Source organism: Pinus tabuliformis, chromosome 3_2, assembly GCF_031772625.1.
Source record: "Pinus tabuliformis cultivar Carrire ecotype Pingquan chromosome 3_2, CPIR1, whole genome shotgun sequence".
Taxonomy (NCBI): Eukaryota; Viridiplantae; Streptophyta; class Pinopsida; order Pinales; family Pinaceae; genus Pinus; species Pinus tabuliformis.
Genome location: NC_142302.1, coordinates 181520076 through 181536113, shown reverse-complemented (window position 1 = coordinate 181536113; position 16038 = coordinate 181520076). Strand labels below are relative to the sequence as shown.

At 37.9% G+C, this 16038-nt stretch overlaps 1 protein-coding gene across 1 annotated transcript in view; it reads left to right on the top strand.

Moving 5' to 3' along the window:
- Positions 1 to 16038, top strand: part of LOC149180389 (DNA polymerase delta subunit 1) — a 337034-nt gene that overhangs the window by 58679 nt on the left and 262317 nt on the right. Inside the window, exons 5-6 of the mRNA XM_089416092.1 lie at positions 15444 to 15639; positions 15827 to 15962. Coding sequence (XP_089272218.1) covers positions 15444 to 15639; positions 15827 to 15962 — 332 coding nt within the window. The remainder of the gene's footprint in view (positions 1 to 15443; positions 15640 to 15826; positions 15963 to 16038) is intronic.

Genomic DNA, 16038 nt, shown 5'->3' with positions numbered 1-16038 from the left:
AACAGGTCAATTTGCTTTAAATCATGTGAGAGAAGTGTGATAAAGCATGCAAATTGATATTAGATTGATCCACAAAAAATGTAAACTCTAGAGAATTTTACATTAACCCTTATTAAGTGATTCCACAACAAGTTCAATCTATCCCAAGATCAAACCACAGCACATGAAACCAAATCTGAAAATTTATTATAAGTGTGGAATCTGTCCAAAATAACAAATCGGTTCCTTATAAACCAGTTCTGTTAAGCTTGATGCCTCTGGAGTGCAATTAAGTGTTTGTTACAACATCCATGTGCTCATTTAATGTTCCAATCATGGGAGAAAAATGTTGAGCATAAGAGAATTAGATCGATTTAAAGGAAATCACTTAGAATGAATATTATTAAGACATTACCCATAGTTCCATTCAACTCATTGTCGCATGTGCAATACCATAAACCAAGATATGATTAGTTGAAATTCAATTGTATGTTTCACATGTAAATTCACCTTTAAATGAGTGTGATGGATTATTGGATGAAAACATTCAAGCAAATTTCAGACTTTAAACCAAATAAGTAATCCAGAAATTTGTGTGAGGTGAATGAGAGCAAAAATGGTGAAAATTGTGAGTTAAAGAACCACAATTTGCTTTTAAAAGTGCTTGAGCTTATTTGATGTGTTTTTAGGAAAGTGTATATGATAAACTTCAGATTTATGCCTGAAATCTCTAATTTAGAAATATGACCAGCAATCCAAGGTTAGAATGACCACTTTTAGCAAGATCTAGCCATGAAAGCCCAACAAATATTGCTCAAGAACAAGTCGATTTAGTTAATGGACAATTTAAATGAACTAATTGACTTGTAGCAAATCTGATGTAATAGATCCATGCCAGTGAATTTTCAGATTTGCAAGAAATAGAAAAAAGAAAAGATAAATTTAAAATTTCGGTTGGTTGGAAAAGGGAGGAACAATGTTCTTGTGTAAGATTTGGGGTTCACAAGCAATCATAGGATGAGCTTTGAAATCCCCCAGTGAAACACTTAGGCTTACACGCCTATGGGAAGAACAGTCTTAAGGTAGATCTACTTTTAAGAAAACACTAAGGTGGTCTTTGCCTCTAAATTAAAGCCAACGCATGAAATTAGAGATGCTCTATGCTTGATGTACTAGGTCTAGAATGTAAACGACTAAAGAGTATAGTGATAGTGTTACCTTACCACCATAAGCTCCTTCAATGTAGCATGGTGCTCCTTTATGGCCTTGTGTTGCCTTTGCCCTTCTTAAAATTCGCAAGAAAAAAATGTCTCCAATAGCACCCTAGATATCCTCAAGACAAAGATGCAATAAAATGAACCAAGACTAATGCAAAAGTGAGGCATAATTTCTTCAATATTTTCCAATTATATTAGAATGAGGAAGAGGCTCTTTATATCGGAGAAGAGCTCAACAACCTCCTAAATAGAATAACAATAACCCTCTAACCTACCATGCCCATGAAGAAATTTCAACCTCCACTCCGGTTATCAGTTTTCCTTATCACTCCATGCATTTAGTCTTAAATCCAAGCATGATAAAAATTCTAAAATCTGGAAATGACAATATATTCTGATAACACAAATTTAGAGATTTCACAACTGCTAAAATTGCAGAAATAAAACACAACAAAATTATGACAGCCACACAGAAAATAACACAATGATTTTTGGTCAATGTGACTGTGGAAAAACCCCCTACAACTCTTGGGGAAAACCAGTTTGAGAGCCATTTTTTATTTTTGAAAATGCTTTTACAGAGAAACTGAAATACACAGTAAAAATTCCAGCAACCACAAATTACAACTTATCTCGATTTTCGTGCTTGAACTCCACCTCGAAAATCATGCCAATCAGCAAACAGCCAAAACATAAATTTTTACAGCAATAAAACAACATTAAATGCTGTATGACCTACCTCGAAAAAATGTGCCCAGAAATTGTTGTACGGACTGTACGGATTTCAGCAGTACGGTTGCCTCAAAATTTGTGTCCAAATATGCCTCGAAATTTGTGCCCTTGCTGCTGTCCCTCTTCCTTAATTTTTGTGTTGTCCTTCTTCCTTGATTTCTTTGTTGTTCCTCTTCCTCGGTATCTATGCCTTTTTTCCTGCTGTACGGTTTTGCCATGGGATGCATGCGAATAAACGTTGCTGCCCAAATTTGCTGAAATGTCTTCTTGCTGCTCTCCTTCACTTCCTCACTGTTCATAAATTTTCTCCTTGCTCTCTCTTCTCTTTTTCTCAAATGCTCATGAAAGAATGACTTGATCTTTTCCTCTTCTCTTCTCCTTTTATTCTCTAAATGACCTTTTGGGTTACCCTAAGATCTAATCGCTGAGATTCATTTAGATCTAGGGGTGAGAATAAATGTGCATTTAGTTCTCACTTTCTATTTTTTAACTCATCCACTTAAATAAAGACCCACTTAGCCTTTTATTTCCATAGTCACTTTTTCACTTTCTAATTCTTCATTGACTTTAATAAAGTCATCTTTAAATTAGAATGTAACTTTATCATTTATAAAGTCACTTTTAAATTAGAATGTAACTTTACCACTTATAAAGTCACTTTTAAATTAAATTGACTTTACCACTTGGAAAGTCACTTTAGGAAAAAAGTAAAAAATAAATTTGGACACTTTTCCCTTGGCCAAAGATCAAAGCCTTAGGGAACCACTTGTCCTTTGGTACCCAAATTTTAACAGCCGAAAAATAGAAACTCTTTAACTAACTAGAGTGGATAGAGTAAAAAATCAATATAATAAGGTGTACTAGATGGCACATGTACAATAAACTTCTCAAACAAGTAAACACCGTCCAACCCTGTTGAGGAATGAAGGCAATGATGTAAATTAGGATTCTTCTTGACTTGATAACAATTTGTGAAACACTTTTACAATTATCTTAGCTTGATCTTCTTCTTCTTATTAGTGTGTGTTTCATCAAACTGCTACCAAATGGCAAAAACATAAAGACAAGAACACAAATGTTGGCTCTCTGCCAGGGCCAAAACCTCTCTCTCTTAGAGAGGAAAACCCTTTGGTAAGTTTCTCTTATTGAAGCTTCTTGTTGATCAATGCCAAACCCTAGACCCTTGACTAGGATGTCCTCCATGTTGAAGAATCTAGGGCAATGAGGTTTAGTATGATTCTTCTTTGCTTGATAACAATTTGTGAAGCACTTTTACAGTTATCTTAGCTTGATATTCTTATTATTAGTGTGTGTGTTTCATCATATTGCTACAAAAACATAAAGACAAGAACACAGATGTTGGTTCTTTGCCAGGGCCAAAAGCTCTCTTTCTTAGAGAGGAAAATGCTTCGGTAAGTTTCTCTTATTGAAGCTTCTTATTGATCATTGCCAAACCCTATACCCTTGACTAGGATGTCCTCCAAGCACAAGTCAAGTCCTTCCACTTTTCTGCACTTGATTCCCCGACACATAGACTTCCTCCTTCCGACACTTTGCTCCCCAGCACTTCGTCCTCTTTCTTCAATCTTTATCTAGAGATATACCTTTCTTATGTGAGCTTCTTGATACGACATTCTTCTTCTCTTCTTAGTAATGTTCTTTACTTGTGGAGACACCCTCCTCTTGATCCAACGAGGCTTTCCTTGAAGTATAGGTGTATGACTGTACGACTGCCCTAGTTTTTCCACGTGTAGTACGTACCCTAGAGAACTAGGGTCCTTTTCCTTCGCTAGAGAGATAGGTTTCTTCACTTGACTTGGGAGGCCTTGTAGGCCTAGTTTCAAGCCCAAACAACACTAGTTCATGCACTGTTTGTCCCTGTTGTCATACCCGCAGACTTGACCACCTTTTCTTCGCACGTGTGACTGTTTCTAGCCCTAGAAACAATCCTCTTCACTTCGGTTTTCCTCCTCCTTCCTTCGCTGCACTAGGAGACCTCTTCTTCGTCCTTCGTTATCCTTTTCTTGCCTCTTTTCTTTGCAGATTTCAGAGATGGTTTTCTTGACGTTGTAATGGAGTGGACAACCTCTATATATAGAGGACTGTCCCTCCTTTTAGGCCGACTTGAAGACTGTTTGCAGGACGACTTGTTATGCTTGGTTCGGATGGCTTCTTTGGTGGTGGCACATGCTTGGAGGAGACTCTTTGATGGTGCCTTTTCTTTGGAGGAGACTTGAATTTGCTTGGAGGAGTATTCTTTGACTTCTATACAAACATATACATGGTGCAATGTGCACTTAAGGTCTTCAACATTTTCTTTTGACTACTTGACTTACCTATAACACTTTAACTTGTGCTAGACCTAGCTACATTTCCTTCAACACCGCCTCTTAACTAGGGAGGTATTTATACAACATTACAAGGTGTTTGGCTATTTTTCAATCTTGAAAAATTCACATAAGAGTAACCGTATTAGCAATCGATCTGTTATAGCATCATAGTAACCAGCATTGTTTCCACAACAAAACCTTGACTGACAACTCTATCTCTCAATAGATCATAGCACAATGTTGGCGAGACCAATGACTTATAAACACTTTAGTCATTATCTCTCAAGGTACATACCCAACTGGGTGTTCATTGAGTATGACCTTCTAGGACTATTCTTATCTTGGGTTCCCAACCCTAAAAGAATATCAGTCCTGTTGCTTACTCTTGTCTTGGATGACCTACACATCCTCAAAGAGTATCGGATGCCACATGATTACCCAATCCTCCTATTCTTTCTTCCCAAGTGAAGACAAGAATGTTGTGTCTATCACTTCCTCTTAATTGAGGAAGACATGCCCAAGTATCCTTTGACAAGGTACTTGTCCAAGTTCCTTTGTAATCGGGAACTTGTTCTAACTCCCTCTTAGCTAGGGACTTGTCCATTCATCAACAACTTCTTTTCGTGGTTCCTTCAGCTGCTTGATCTTCTTCTTTTCTTCGATGTCATGAAGTCTTGGTTCGAACTTCCTTTTGGTAGGGCACCATCCATCAATCACTTTCCTTCCTGGTTTGTCATGTCATTGCTTCCTTTGTGGAAAGTGGTTTCCATGTCATATATCAGGATCTCTCGTCATTTGGCTACCCCTTTGTCCTCTTGTCCATGCTTCAGAACACTGTTCTCATGAATGCTTCGTTGAACTTGCTTGTTCCCATGTTTAGGTTGAGTAGCCTTTTATGACTTCATCTTGTTATTGATTCAACAATAAGTTTTGCTAGATGGCTTTGTCATCATGACATCTTTGTAGAGTAAAATCAATTATTTGCACCTTTTGTATCTCCAAGGCCTTCATAGGTGTCAAGGGTCTTTCCTTTCTTTGTTTGAGTTGTCCTGCCTTCTTTCGGGAGATATCTTCAAAGTATCTTGTCACATAGTGATTCTTGGTGATCATGGTGTTCTTCACATGCTTGATCTCTTTCTTCATTTGCTTCTTCTTGGATAGATTGGTCAACTACCTTCTACTTCTTGAGGGAGCACTTCTTTATTACTAGTTCCTAGTACTAGTCAACATTCCTTCTTGCTTCTTACTCAACAATCTTATACTCCTGATGTGAGTATTTTCTTTTATTGACCTTCATTGCATTGTAGTACATGCCTTCGAGCATGTCATTGGTGAAAGAGATTCTTTCCTACTTGATCATGTTATAGAACTATTCCCATGACTCAATAAATGATAACATGACTAAACTTTGATGCATACTTACCTCATCTTGATTCTTCTTTGATCCTCTTAGCTTCATTTGGTTGTCCTTGATATGGCCCTTCTTGCTCCATCTTAGCTTGCCTGCATATCATCCTTTTCTTGAATCCCATGAATGGGATTCCCAATGAGACATCTGCTTTTGTTTATGAATCTTCTTTTGAAGATTCCATCATAGAATCTTGAAGACCCTTAGCCTGCAAATGTTTCTTTCCTTTTGATGATGGAAGTCTTCTAAGATTCTTAATCATGATCAATTTGCTTTCATTGTCTATGAGATCCTATTCTAGGTATGCTCCTTCTACATGAATATTTTGAACTATATCTACCATGCTCCTATATTCTAGAAGATATTTCTAACCATGCATTTTGTTCTCATTTATAAATGCTCTTTCTACATGAGTATCTAGAACTCTATGTACTTCACGCTTCTATATTCTAGAAGATGTTTCTAGCCATGCAATTTTATTTTATTCCTACATGCTCCTATCCTACTCAAAACTTTGAAGGAAGACTCTAAGTAAAGAGTTTGACTAATCATAGTAGAGATCCGGAGGATCTTCCTTCTTTTCTTCTTCTTTCAATTCTTGAGTCATGTGAGCTTCTTCCCTCTTTCTTTTGTTGTTGTTGTCCTTCTTTAGTTTAGGACAATTCCTTTTTGTAGTGTCCATATTCTTGGCATCCATAGCATTGGATTTCAGACATATCTTTGTTATTTGTTCTCCGTGGACCAAATTTGCCAAATTTTCCCTTTCTCTTCGCCATGGTAGCAAATGCTTGCTCCTTTGGTCCCACATCTTCCTTTGCTTTGAATCTAGTTTCCTCTGTCTTGCATAGAGACCACATTTCACTTAGTGTGGTAGCTTCCTTCTTGGCATATATGCTTGATGTGAAGTTGCCCCAATGCTCAGGTAGAGCATTGAGTACTACAATTGTCATTTCTTTGTCAGACATGACTTCCCCTAGCTCTTGAAGTTGATCCCCCATCTCAGAGATCTTCATGAAGTAGGGAGCTATTCCTTCCTTTGATATTTTCATCTTGTACAATTCATTTCTTAGAGATATCACTTCTCCAGCTGTGGTTACCGAGAATAGCTCTACTAGTTTACCATAGATTTCTTTTGATGTTTCAAATTTTGAGACATAAGGAATGAGAGTCCCTGATAGATTCCATTAGAATCCTTTGAGCTCTTTTCTCATCCTTATTATACTTGGCTAAGGCTTGAGTTTGTTCCTTAGCAGGAATAGTAACATTTCCTTTGATGTGTTCTAGGAGTTCATTCTCCTTGAGAAGTAAATTAGTCCTCTTCTTCCATGCAAGAAAGTTATTGGTACCTACCAATTTGCTGCTTTCCTTGCAAAAACACATTGATGTATATTCAGAAAGGGACATATACTTACTTGATAGATTTCGAGATGTAGTAGAGTTGCTTTCTTCTTGAAGACTTGATGGCTTGCCTTCCTTAGATTTTGATGTTCTTCAAGTTGCTTTCTCCAAGTGGACTTCTTTGGGATTTGCTTGATGTAGGTCCTGCTTTGGTTTTCTCTTCTTGTAGGTGCCTTTGTGTAAGGCTCTTCTTCTTGCTTTGTAGTATGCCTTGATGAATGATAAATGGTAGATCTTCTTGTCCTTGAAGTGATTAAGACTTCCTGGTTAGATGCTTTAACTTTTGTAGATGTCCTCCCTTGATGAGTGTTCTTTAGATGCCCTTTCCTTGAAGTGTCACCTTAGCTCCGATACCCTGTTGAAGAATCAAGGGCAATTAGGTGTAGTTAGATTCTTCTTTGCTTGATAACAATTTGTGAAGTGCTTTTATAATTATCTTAGCTTGATCTTCTTCTTATTATTAGCGCGTGTGTTTCATCAAACTGCTACCAAAAACATAAAGACAAGAACACAAATGTTGGCTCTCTGCTAGGGCCAAAACCTCTCTTTCTTAGAGAGGAAAATGCTTTGGTAAGTTTCTCTTATTGCAGCGTCTTATTGATCAGTGCCAAACCCTATACCCTTGACTAGGATGTCCTCTAAGGGCAAGTCAAGTCCTCGCTCTTTTTTGCACTTGGTTCCTCGGAACATAGACTTCCTCCTTCCGGCACTTTGCTCTCCAGCACCTCGTCCTCTTTCTTCGATCTTTATTTAGAGATATACCTTGCTTATGTGAGATTCTTGATACAACATTCTTCTTCTCTTCTTAGAGATGTTCTTTACTTTTGGAGACACCCTCCTCTTGATCCAACAAGACTCTTCTTCAAGTATAGGTGTATGACTGTAAAACTGCCCTAGTTTTCCCACGTGTGGTATGTACCCTAAATAATTAGGGTAATTTTCCTTTGCTAGAAAGATAGGCTTCTTCTTATTATTAGCGCGTGTGTTTCATCAAACTGCTACCAAAAACATAAAGACAAGAACACAAATGTTGGCTCTCTGCTAGGGCCAAAACCTCTCTTTCTTAGAGAGGAAAATGCTTTGGTAAGTTTCTCTTATTGAAGCTTCTTATTGATCAGTGCCAAACCCTATACCTTTGACTAGGATGTCTACCAAGGGCAAGTCAAGTCCTCGCTCCTTTTTGCACTTGGTTCCTCGGAACATAGACTTCCTCCTTCTGGCACTTTGCTCTCCAACACCTCGTCCTCTTTCTTCGATCTTTATTTAGAGATATACCTTGCTTATGCGAGATTCTTGATACAACATTCTTCTTCTCTTCTTAGAGATGTTCTTTACTTTTGGAGACACCCTCCTATTGATCCAACGAGACTCTTCTTCAAGTATAGGTGTATGACTGTAAAACTGCCCTAGTTTTCCCACGTGTGGTATGTACCCTAAATAATTAGGGTCATTTACCTTTGCTAGAAAGATAGGCTTCTTCGCTTGACTTGGGAGGCCTTGTAGGCCTAGTTTTAAGCCCAAACAACACGAGTTCATGGACTGTTTGTCCCTGCTGTCATACCCTCATACTTGACCTCCTTTTCTTCGCACATGTGACTGTTTCTAGCGTTAGATGCAGTCCTCTTAACTTCGGTTTTCCTCCTCCTTCCTTCGCTGCACTAGGAGACCTCTTCTTCGTCATTCGTTACCCTTTTCTTGCCTCTTTTCTTCGCAGATTTCAGAGACATTTTTCTTGACGTTGTAATGGAGTGGACAACCTCTATATATAGAGCACTGTCCCTCCTTTTAGGCCGACTAGAAGGCCGACTTGAAGATTGTTTGCAAGCCAACTTGTTATGCTTGCTTCGAATGGCTTCTTTGGCGGTGTCACATGCTTGGAGGAGACTCTTAGATGGTGCCTTTGCTTTGGAGAAGACTTGACTTTGCTTGGCGGAGTATTCTGACTTCTATATAAACATATACATGGTGCAACATGCCCTTAAGGTCTTCAACATTTTCTTTTGATTATTTGACTTACCTATAGCACTTTAACTTGTGCTAGACCTATTTCAATGAGCAAGAAACTCATTGATATATAAAAAAATATTTCTTTTCTTGAATAGATACAAATATCAAAAGTACATTTATGAACACTGAACTTAGTTACATTTCCTTCAACACTCCAAGCACAAGTCAAGTCCTTCCTCTATTCTGGACTTGGTTCCTGACACATCGACTTCCTCCTTCCGACACTTTGCTCCCCAACACTTCGTTCTCCTTCTCTACTGCTTGTCTAGAGATAAACCTTCCTTGTGTGAGCCTTGTAGAAGGGATGTTCTTCTTTTATGCCTTACTCAGGTAGACTTCTTTGTTGACCAAACGAGATCCTTCTTGAGGTAGACTGTAACATTGTTCTGCTGCCCTAGTTTTTCCCAAGTGTGGAGGGTACCCTTAGAGAATTAGGGTCCTTTTACCTTCACTAGAGAGAGAGACTTCTTCGCTTGACTTGCGAGGCCTAGTAGGCCTAATATCTCACCCAAACAATGTTGATTCTTGGACTGTTCTCTAGCTACTGTTATACCGCAGGTTTACCCTCCTTTTTCTTCGCACGTGTGACAGTTTCTAGCCCTAGAAACAGTCCTATATCTTTGCTTTACCTTCTCCCTTCTTCGCTGCACTTTGGGGATCCTTTAGACTTGTTTTCCCTTCACTTCTTCTCGGCTACTATCCTCGTTGATTTCAGAGATGCTTGTTGGATGTTGAGAATAAGTGGATAGTCTCTATATATAGAGGACTATCCCTCCTTTAAGCCGACATTAGGCCGACATGCTATCTTTAGTTCGACATGAAATTTTCCATCGTTTTGCTTCATTTGGAGGATGTTGATGCATGGAGAGGACCTAGACTTTGTTTGGAGGTATTTCTTTGACTCTTATACAATTTTATACATAGTGTAACATGCCGTTTAAGTGTCTTACATAAATACATTGGCTTTTGACTTCCTAGAAGCACTTAAACATGTGCTTGATCTACTTCAATGAGCAAGAAACTCATTGATAAATATCATAAAAATAATTTCTCTTTTCTTGAATAAATACAAATATCAAAGATACATTTATGAAGTCTGAACCTAGTTACACTTTCTTCAACACTCCCTCTTAACTAGGGAGGTATTCATATAACATCACAAGGTGTTTGGCTATGTTTCAATCTTGAAGAATTCACATAAGAGAAACCAGATTTACAATCCATCTGTTATAGCATCATATCAATCAACATTGTCATAGTGCAAGGCCTTGACTAACAAGGCCATCTCACCATGAGACCATGAGCTACAATGCTAGCAAGGCCAATGATTTATAGACACCTTCATCATTGTCTCTCAAGGTACATACCCACCTGGGGGTTCACTAAGTATGACCTTCTAGGACTATTCTTGTCTTGGGTTCGAGCCCTCAAAGAATATCGATCCTCTTGCCTACTCTTGTCTTGGATGCCCTACACATCCTCAAATAGTATCAGATGCTAGATGATTACCCAATCCTTTCAGTCTTTCTTCCCAAGTGAAGACAAGAATGTTGTGTCTATCACTTCCTCTCAATTGAGGACGACATGCCCAAATATCCTCTGACAAGGTTCTTGTCCAAGTTCCTTTGTAATTGGGAACTTGTTATAACTCCCTCTTAGCTAGGGACTTGTCCATTCATCAACAACTTCTTCTTTGTGGGTCCTCCAACTACTTGATCTCCTTCCTTCGTTTGTTGTCATGAAGTTTTTGTTCGAACTTCTTCTTGGTAGGGCACCATCCATTGATCACTTTCATTCCTTCTTTGTCATGTCATTGCTTCCTTCATGGAAAGTGACCTTCTTGTCACATATCAGGGTCTCTTGTTATCTGATTATTCCTTGTCATCTTGTCTTATGCTTCGGACTACTCTTCATATGGATGCTTCTTTGTACTTGCTTGTTCCCATGCTTTGATCTAGTAGTCCTTCATGACTTCATCCTAATATTGCTTCAACATTAAATGGTGCTTTAGCTAGATGGCTTCTTCATCACGACATCTTCGTAGAGTAGAATCAATTATCTGCACCTTTCATATCTCCAAGGCCTTCATAGGTGTCAAGGGTCCTTTGATCTTTTCTTTTCTTAGTCAGAGTTGTCTTGCCTTCTTTCGGGAGATGTGTTCAATGGATCTTTGTCAGATAGTGATTCTTTGTGATCATGGTGTTCTTCACATGCTTGATCTCTTTCTTCACTTGCTTTTTCTTGGATAGGTTGGTCAACCACCTTATGCTCCTTGTGAGAGCACTTCTTCATTTCTTGGTTCTAGGACTAGTCAACATTCCTTCTTCACTTGCTTCTTAGTCAACAATCTTATACTCCTTATGTGAGTATTTCCTTATGTTGACCTTCATTGCATTGGAGTACATGCCTTTGAGCATCTCATTGGTAAAATATATTCTATCCTTCTTGATCATGTTATAGAACTATTCCAATGACTCAATACTATACATATGATAACATGACTAAATTTTGATGCATACATACCTCATCTTGATTCTCCGTTGATCATCTTAGCTTCATCTAGTTGTCCTTGGTGTGGCCCTTCTTGCTTCATCTTAGCTTGCTTGCATATCATCTTTTTCTTGAATCTCATGAATGGGATTCCCAATGTCATAACTACTCTTGAAGATTCCATCATAGGATCTTGAAGACCCTTACCCTGCAAATGTTTCTTTCCTTTAATGTTGGAGGTCTTTTAAGATTCTTAATCATGATCAATTTTCTTTCATTGTGGATGAGGTCCTATATTAGGTATGCTCCTTCTACATGAATATCTTGAGCTATATCTAACATGCTCCCATATTCTAGAAAATATTTCTAACCATGCATTTTGTTTTCATTTATAAATGCTCCTTCTACATGAGTATTTAGAATTATATGTACATCATGCTTTTAGATTCTAGAAGATGTTTCTAGCCATGCAATTTTATTCTATTCCTACATGCTCCTATCCTACTCAAAACTTTGAAAGAAGTCTTTAAGTAAAGAAGTAAACTTAGTCATAGTAGAGATCCGGAGGGTCTTCCTTCTTTTGCCTCTTGTCTTCTTGTTTCATTTCTTGAGTCACATGAGCTTCTTCCCTTTTTCTTTTGTTGTTGTTGTCCTTCTTTAGTTTAGGCCAATTCCTCTTGTAGTGTCCGTATTCTTGGCATCCATAGCATTGGATTTTGGACATATCTTTGTTGTTTGTTCTTTGTGGACCAAATTTGCCAAATTTTCCCTTTCTCTTTGCCATGGTAGCAAAAGCTTGCTCCTTTGATCCCACATCTTCCTTTGCTTTGAGTCTTGTTTCCTCTATCTTGCATAGAGACCACATTTTACTTAGTGGGGTGGCTTCCTTCTTTGCATATATGCTTGATGTGAAGTTGCTCCAATCCTCAGGTAGAGCATTGAGTACTACAATTGTCATTTCTCTATCAAACATGACTTCCCCTAGCTCTTGAAGTTGATCCCTCATCTCAGAGATCTTCATGAAGTAGGGAGCTATTCTTTCCTTTGCTATCTTCATCTTGTACAACTCATTTCAAAGAGATATCACTTCTCTAGCTGTGCTTACCGAGAATAGCTCTGCTAGTTTATCATAGATTTCTTTTGATGTTTCAAGTTTGGAGTGATAAATTTCTTTTGATGTTTCAAGTTTGGAGACATAAGGAATGAGAAAGTCTTTGATGGATTCTATTAGAATCCTTTGAGCTCTTGTATCATCGTTATTATACTTGGCTAAGGCTTGAGTTTGTTTCTTAGCAGGAATAGTGACATGAATAGTGACATTCCCTTTGATGTGTTCTAGGAGTTCATTCTCCTTGAGAAGTAAATCAGTCCTCTTCTTCCATGCAAGAAAGTTATTGGTTCCTACCAATTTGTTGCTTTTCTTGCAAAAGGACATTGATGTATATTCAGAAGGGGACATATACTTAGTTGATAGATTTTGAGATGTAGTAAACTTGCTTTCTCCTTGAAGACTTGATGGCTTGCCTTCCTTAGATCTTGATGTTCTTCAAGTTGCTTTCTACAAGTGGTCTTGCTTGATGACTTGTAGCTTGATGTAGGCCCTTTTTTGATCTGCTATTCTTGTAGGTGCCTTTGTGTAAGGCTCTTCTTCTTGCTTTGTAGTCTTCCTTGATGATGATAGATGGTAGACCTTCTTGTCCTTTGATGTGATTGAGACTTCTTGGCTAGATGCTTCAACTTTTGTAGATGTCCTTCTTTGATGAGTGTTCTTGAGATGCTTTTTCCTTGGTGTGTCATGTTAGCTCTGATACCATGTTGAAGAATGAAGGGAAATGATGTATATTAGGATTCTTCTTGACTTGATAAGAATTTGTGAAGCACTTTTACAATTATCTTAGCTTGATCTTCTTCTTATTGTTTGTGTGTATGTTTCATCAAACTGCTACCAAAAACATAAAGACAAGAACACAGATGTTGGCTCTATGCCAGGGCTAAAACCTCTCTCTCTTAGAGAGGAAATCCCTTTGGTAAGTTTCTCTTATTGAAGCTTCTTATTGATCAATGCCAAACCCTAGACACTTGACTAGGATGTCCTCCAAGCACAAGTCAAGTCCTTCCTCTATTCTGCACTTCATTTCCGGCACATAGACTTCCTTCTTCCGGCACTTTTGTCCCCAACACTTTGTCCTCGTCTACTGCTTGTCTAGAGATAGACCTTCCTTGATTGAGCCTTCTAGAACAAATGTTCTTCTTTTATCCTTTACTCAAGTAGACTTCTTCTTTTGTTGACCAAACGAGATCCTTCTTGAGGTATGACTGTAACACTGTTCTGCTGCCCTAGTTTTTCCCACGTGTGGAGGGTACCCTTAGAGAATTAGGGTCCTTTTACCTTCGCTAGAGAGAGAGACTTCTTTGCTTGACTTGCGAGGCCTAGTAGGCCTAATATCTCACCCAAACAATGTTGATTCTTGGACTGTGCTCTAGCTGCTGTTATACCGCAGGTTTACCCTACTTTTTCTTCACATGTGTGACTGTTTCTAGCCCTAGAAACAGTCCTATATCTTCGCTTTACCTTCTCCCTTCTTCGCTGCACTTTGGAGACCCTTTAGACTTGTTTTCCCTTCACTTCTTCTCGGCTACTATCCTCGCTGATTTCAGAGATGCTTGTTGGATGATGAGAGGGAGTGGACAGCCTCTATATATAGAGGACTGTCCCTCCTTTAGGCCGACATGCTATCTTTAGGCTGATATGAATTTTACCATCGTTTTGCTTCATTTGGAGGACGTTGCTGCATGGAGAGGACTTGGACTTTGTTTGGAGATATTTCTTCGACTCTTGTACTATTTTATACATAGTGTAACATGCCCTCTAAGGGTCTTACATAAATACATTGAATTTTGACTTCCTAGAAGCACTTAAACATGTGCTTGACCTACTTCAATGAGCAAGAAACTCATTGATAAATATCATAAAACTAATTTCTCTTTTCTTGAATAAATACAAATATCAAAGATACATTTATGAAGACTGAACATAGTTACACTTTCTTCAACAAACACATGGTCAAAAGCCATCTCTAGAAAGTGTGAATGGTCTAAGGAACATGTGCACCTTCAAAGCAATGCCCTAACAAACAATCTCTAACCACCCACACGTATGGATGAGTGAATCAAGGAAACAGGTGCGCTTCAATACTATTCCAATGAGTTGTTAATTTCCCGTTAATTACATAACCTTCGTTACAGTTTGTATCTTTCCACTTAAAACTCTTCAAGGACACATTTACTCAATGGTTTTGCCTCATTGTTGGACTGTCCACTTGGTTGCTTGAAGTGTTCATTGATCTTACTTGTAATACAAGTCTGTTGCGTGCAAGTTTGCTATTATTGATTTTGTATTCCAAGTGGACTGTAGTTATATTGTGTTACTATTAGGCTTTATTAGGTTGCTTGATGATAAAATTCTTCATTGAATGAGAGTTTTAATTTTATTTTAACATGCTTAAAATTTTGTGGTTTGCTTCGGAGCCTATATCTTATTTGTCTCGAGTCACCACATAGCCTATTCTTCTATGCAAACCTTTAGGGACTTTTTCTGCTGACACATTTATTGCTAACTCTATGGAGTATGTTGCAACATATTCAATATATGTAGCTATAATAATATTAAGTTTTTTATATCAGCTCTTTTTTCAAAGATATATTATGTTAATCTCATTTTTCTCTCTTTTTTTGTTTGTTGGTATCATGTTTTGCATTAGTTTGATATTGTGGGAATGCATTGCTATAAGTGGTCGATGTAAGCTAGTTCTATGTTATTCTCCTGAAGTTAATATCGAGACCAGTTTCCTGATGTCCTATCTCTCCTCTTTGTTTGTACAGGTATTCTAGAAAGGGGCATCACAATTGATGGATTGGGTTCAAGATGCTTCACTACCTATGAAAGCAATGTTCTGTTTGCACTTCGTTTTATGATTGATTGTGATATTGTTGGTGGCAACTGGATTGAACTTCCTCCTTGGTCATACCAAAGATCTCCTAGGAATATGTCTTATTGCCAAATAGAAGTTGATATTCTGTATCCTTGTACACAAAAAAATCTTATTTTTGGTTGTAAATAATGACCTAGTTGTTTTCTGTATGTATGCACTACAAATATGTGAATTTTCAGTTTCTTTGAAGCTAAATTATCAAAGCTGACTTTGCATGTCTGTGCATGTTTTTTTTTTCTTTGGTTGTTTGTTAGTCCTGACCACTTGCTAAAGATACTCTAAATTAGTTAGTCATTCCCCAGTTGGGAAGTACTCAAGAATGGCTCCCTTTAGAATTCTTAGTTTTGATATTGAATGTGCTGGTCGAAAAGGGCATTTTCCAGAGCCCAATCATGATCCTGTTATCCAGGTACATATGCTGTATTAACTTATTTCTGAAAATTAAATTTTGTTTAATTTTGCTTAAAATCCATGCAATATAGATA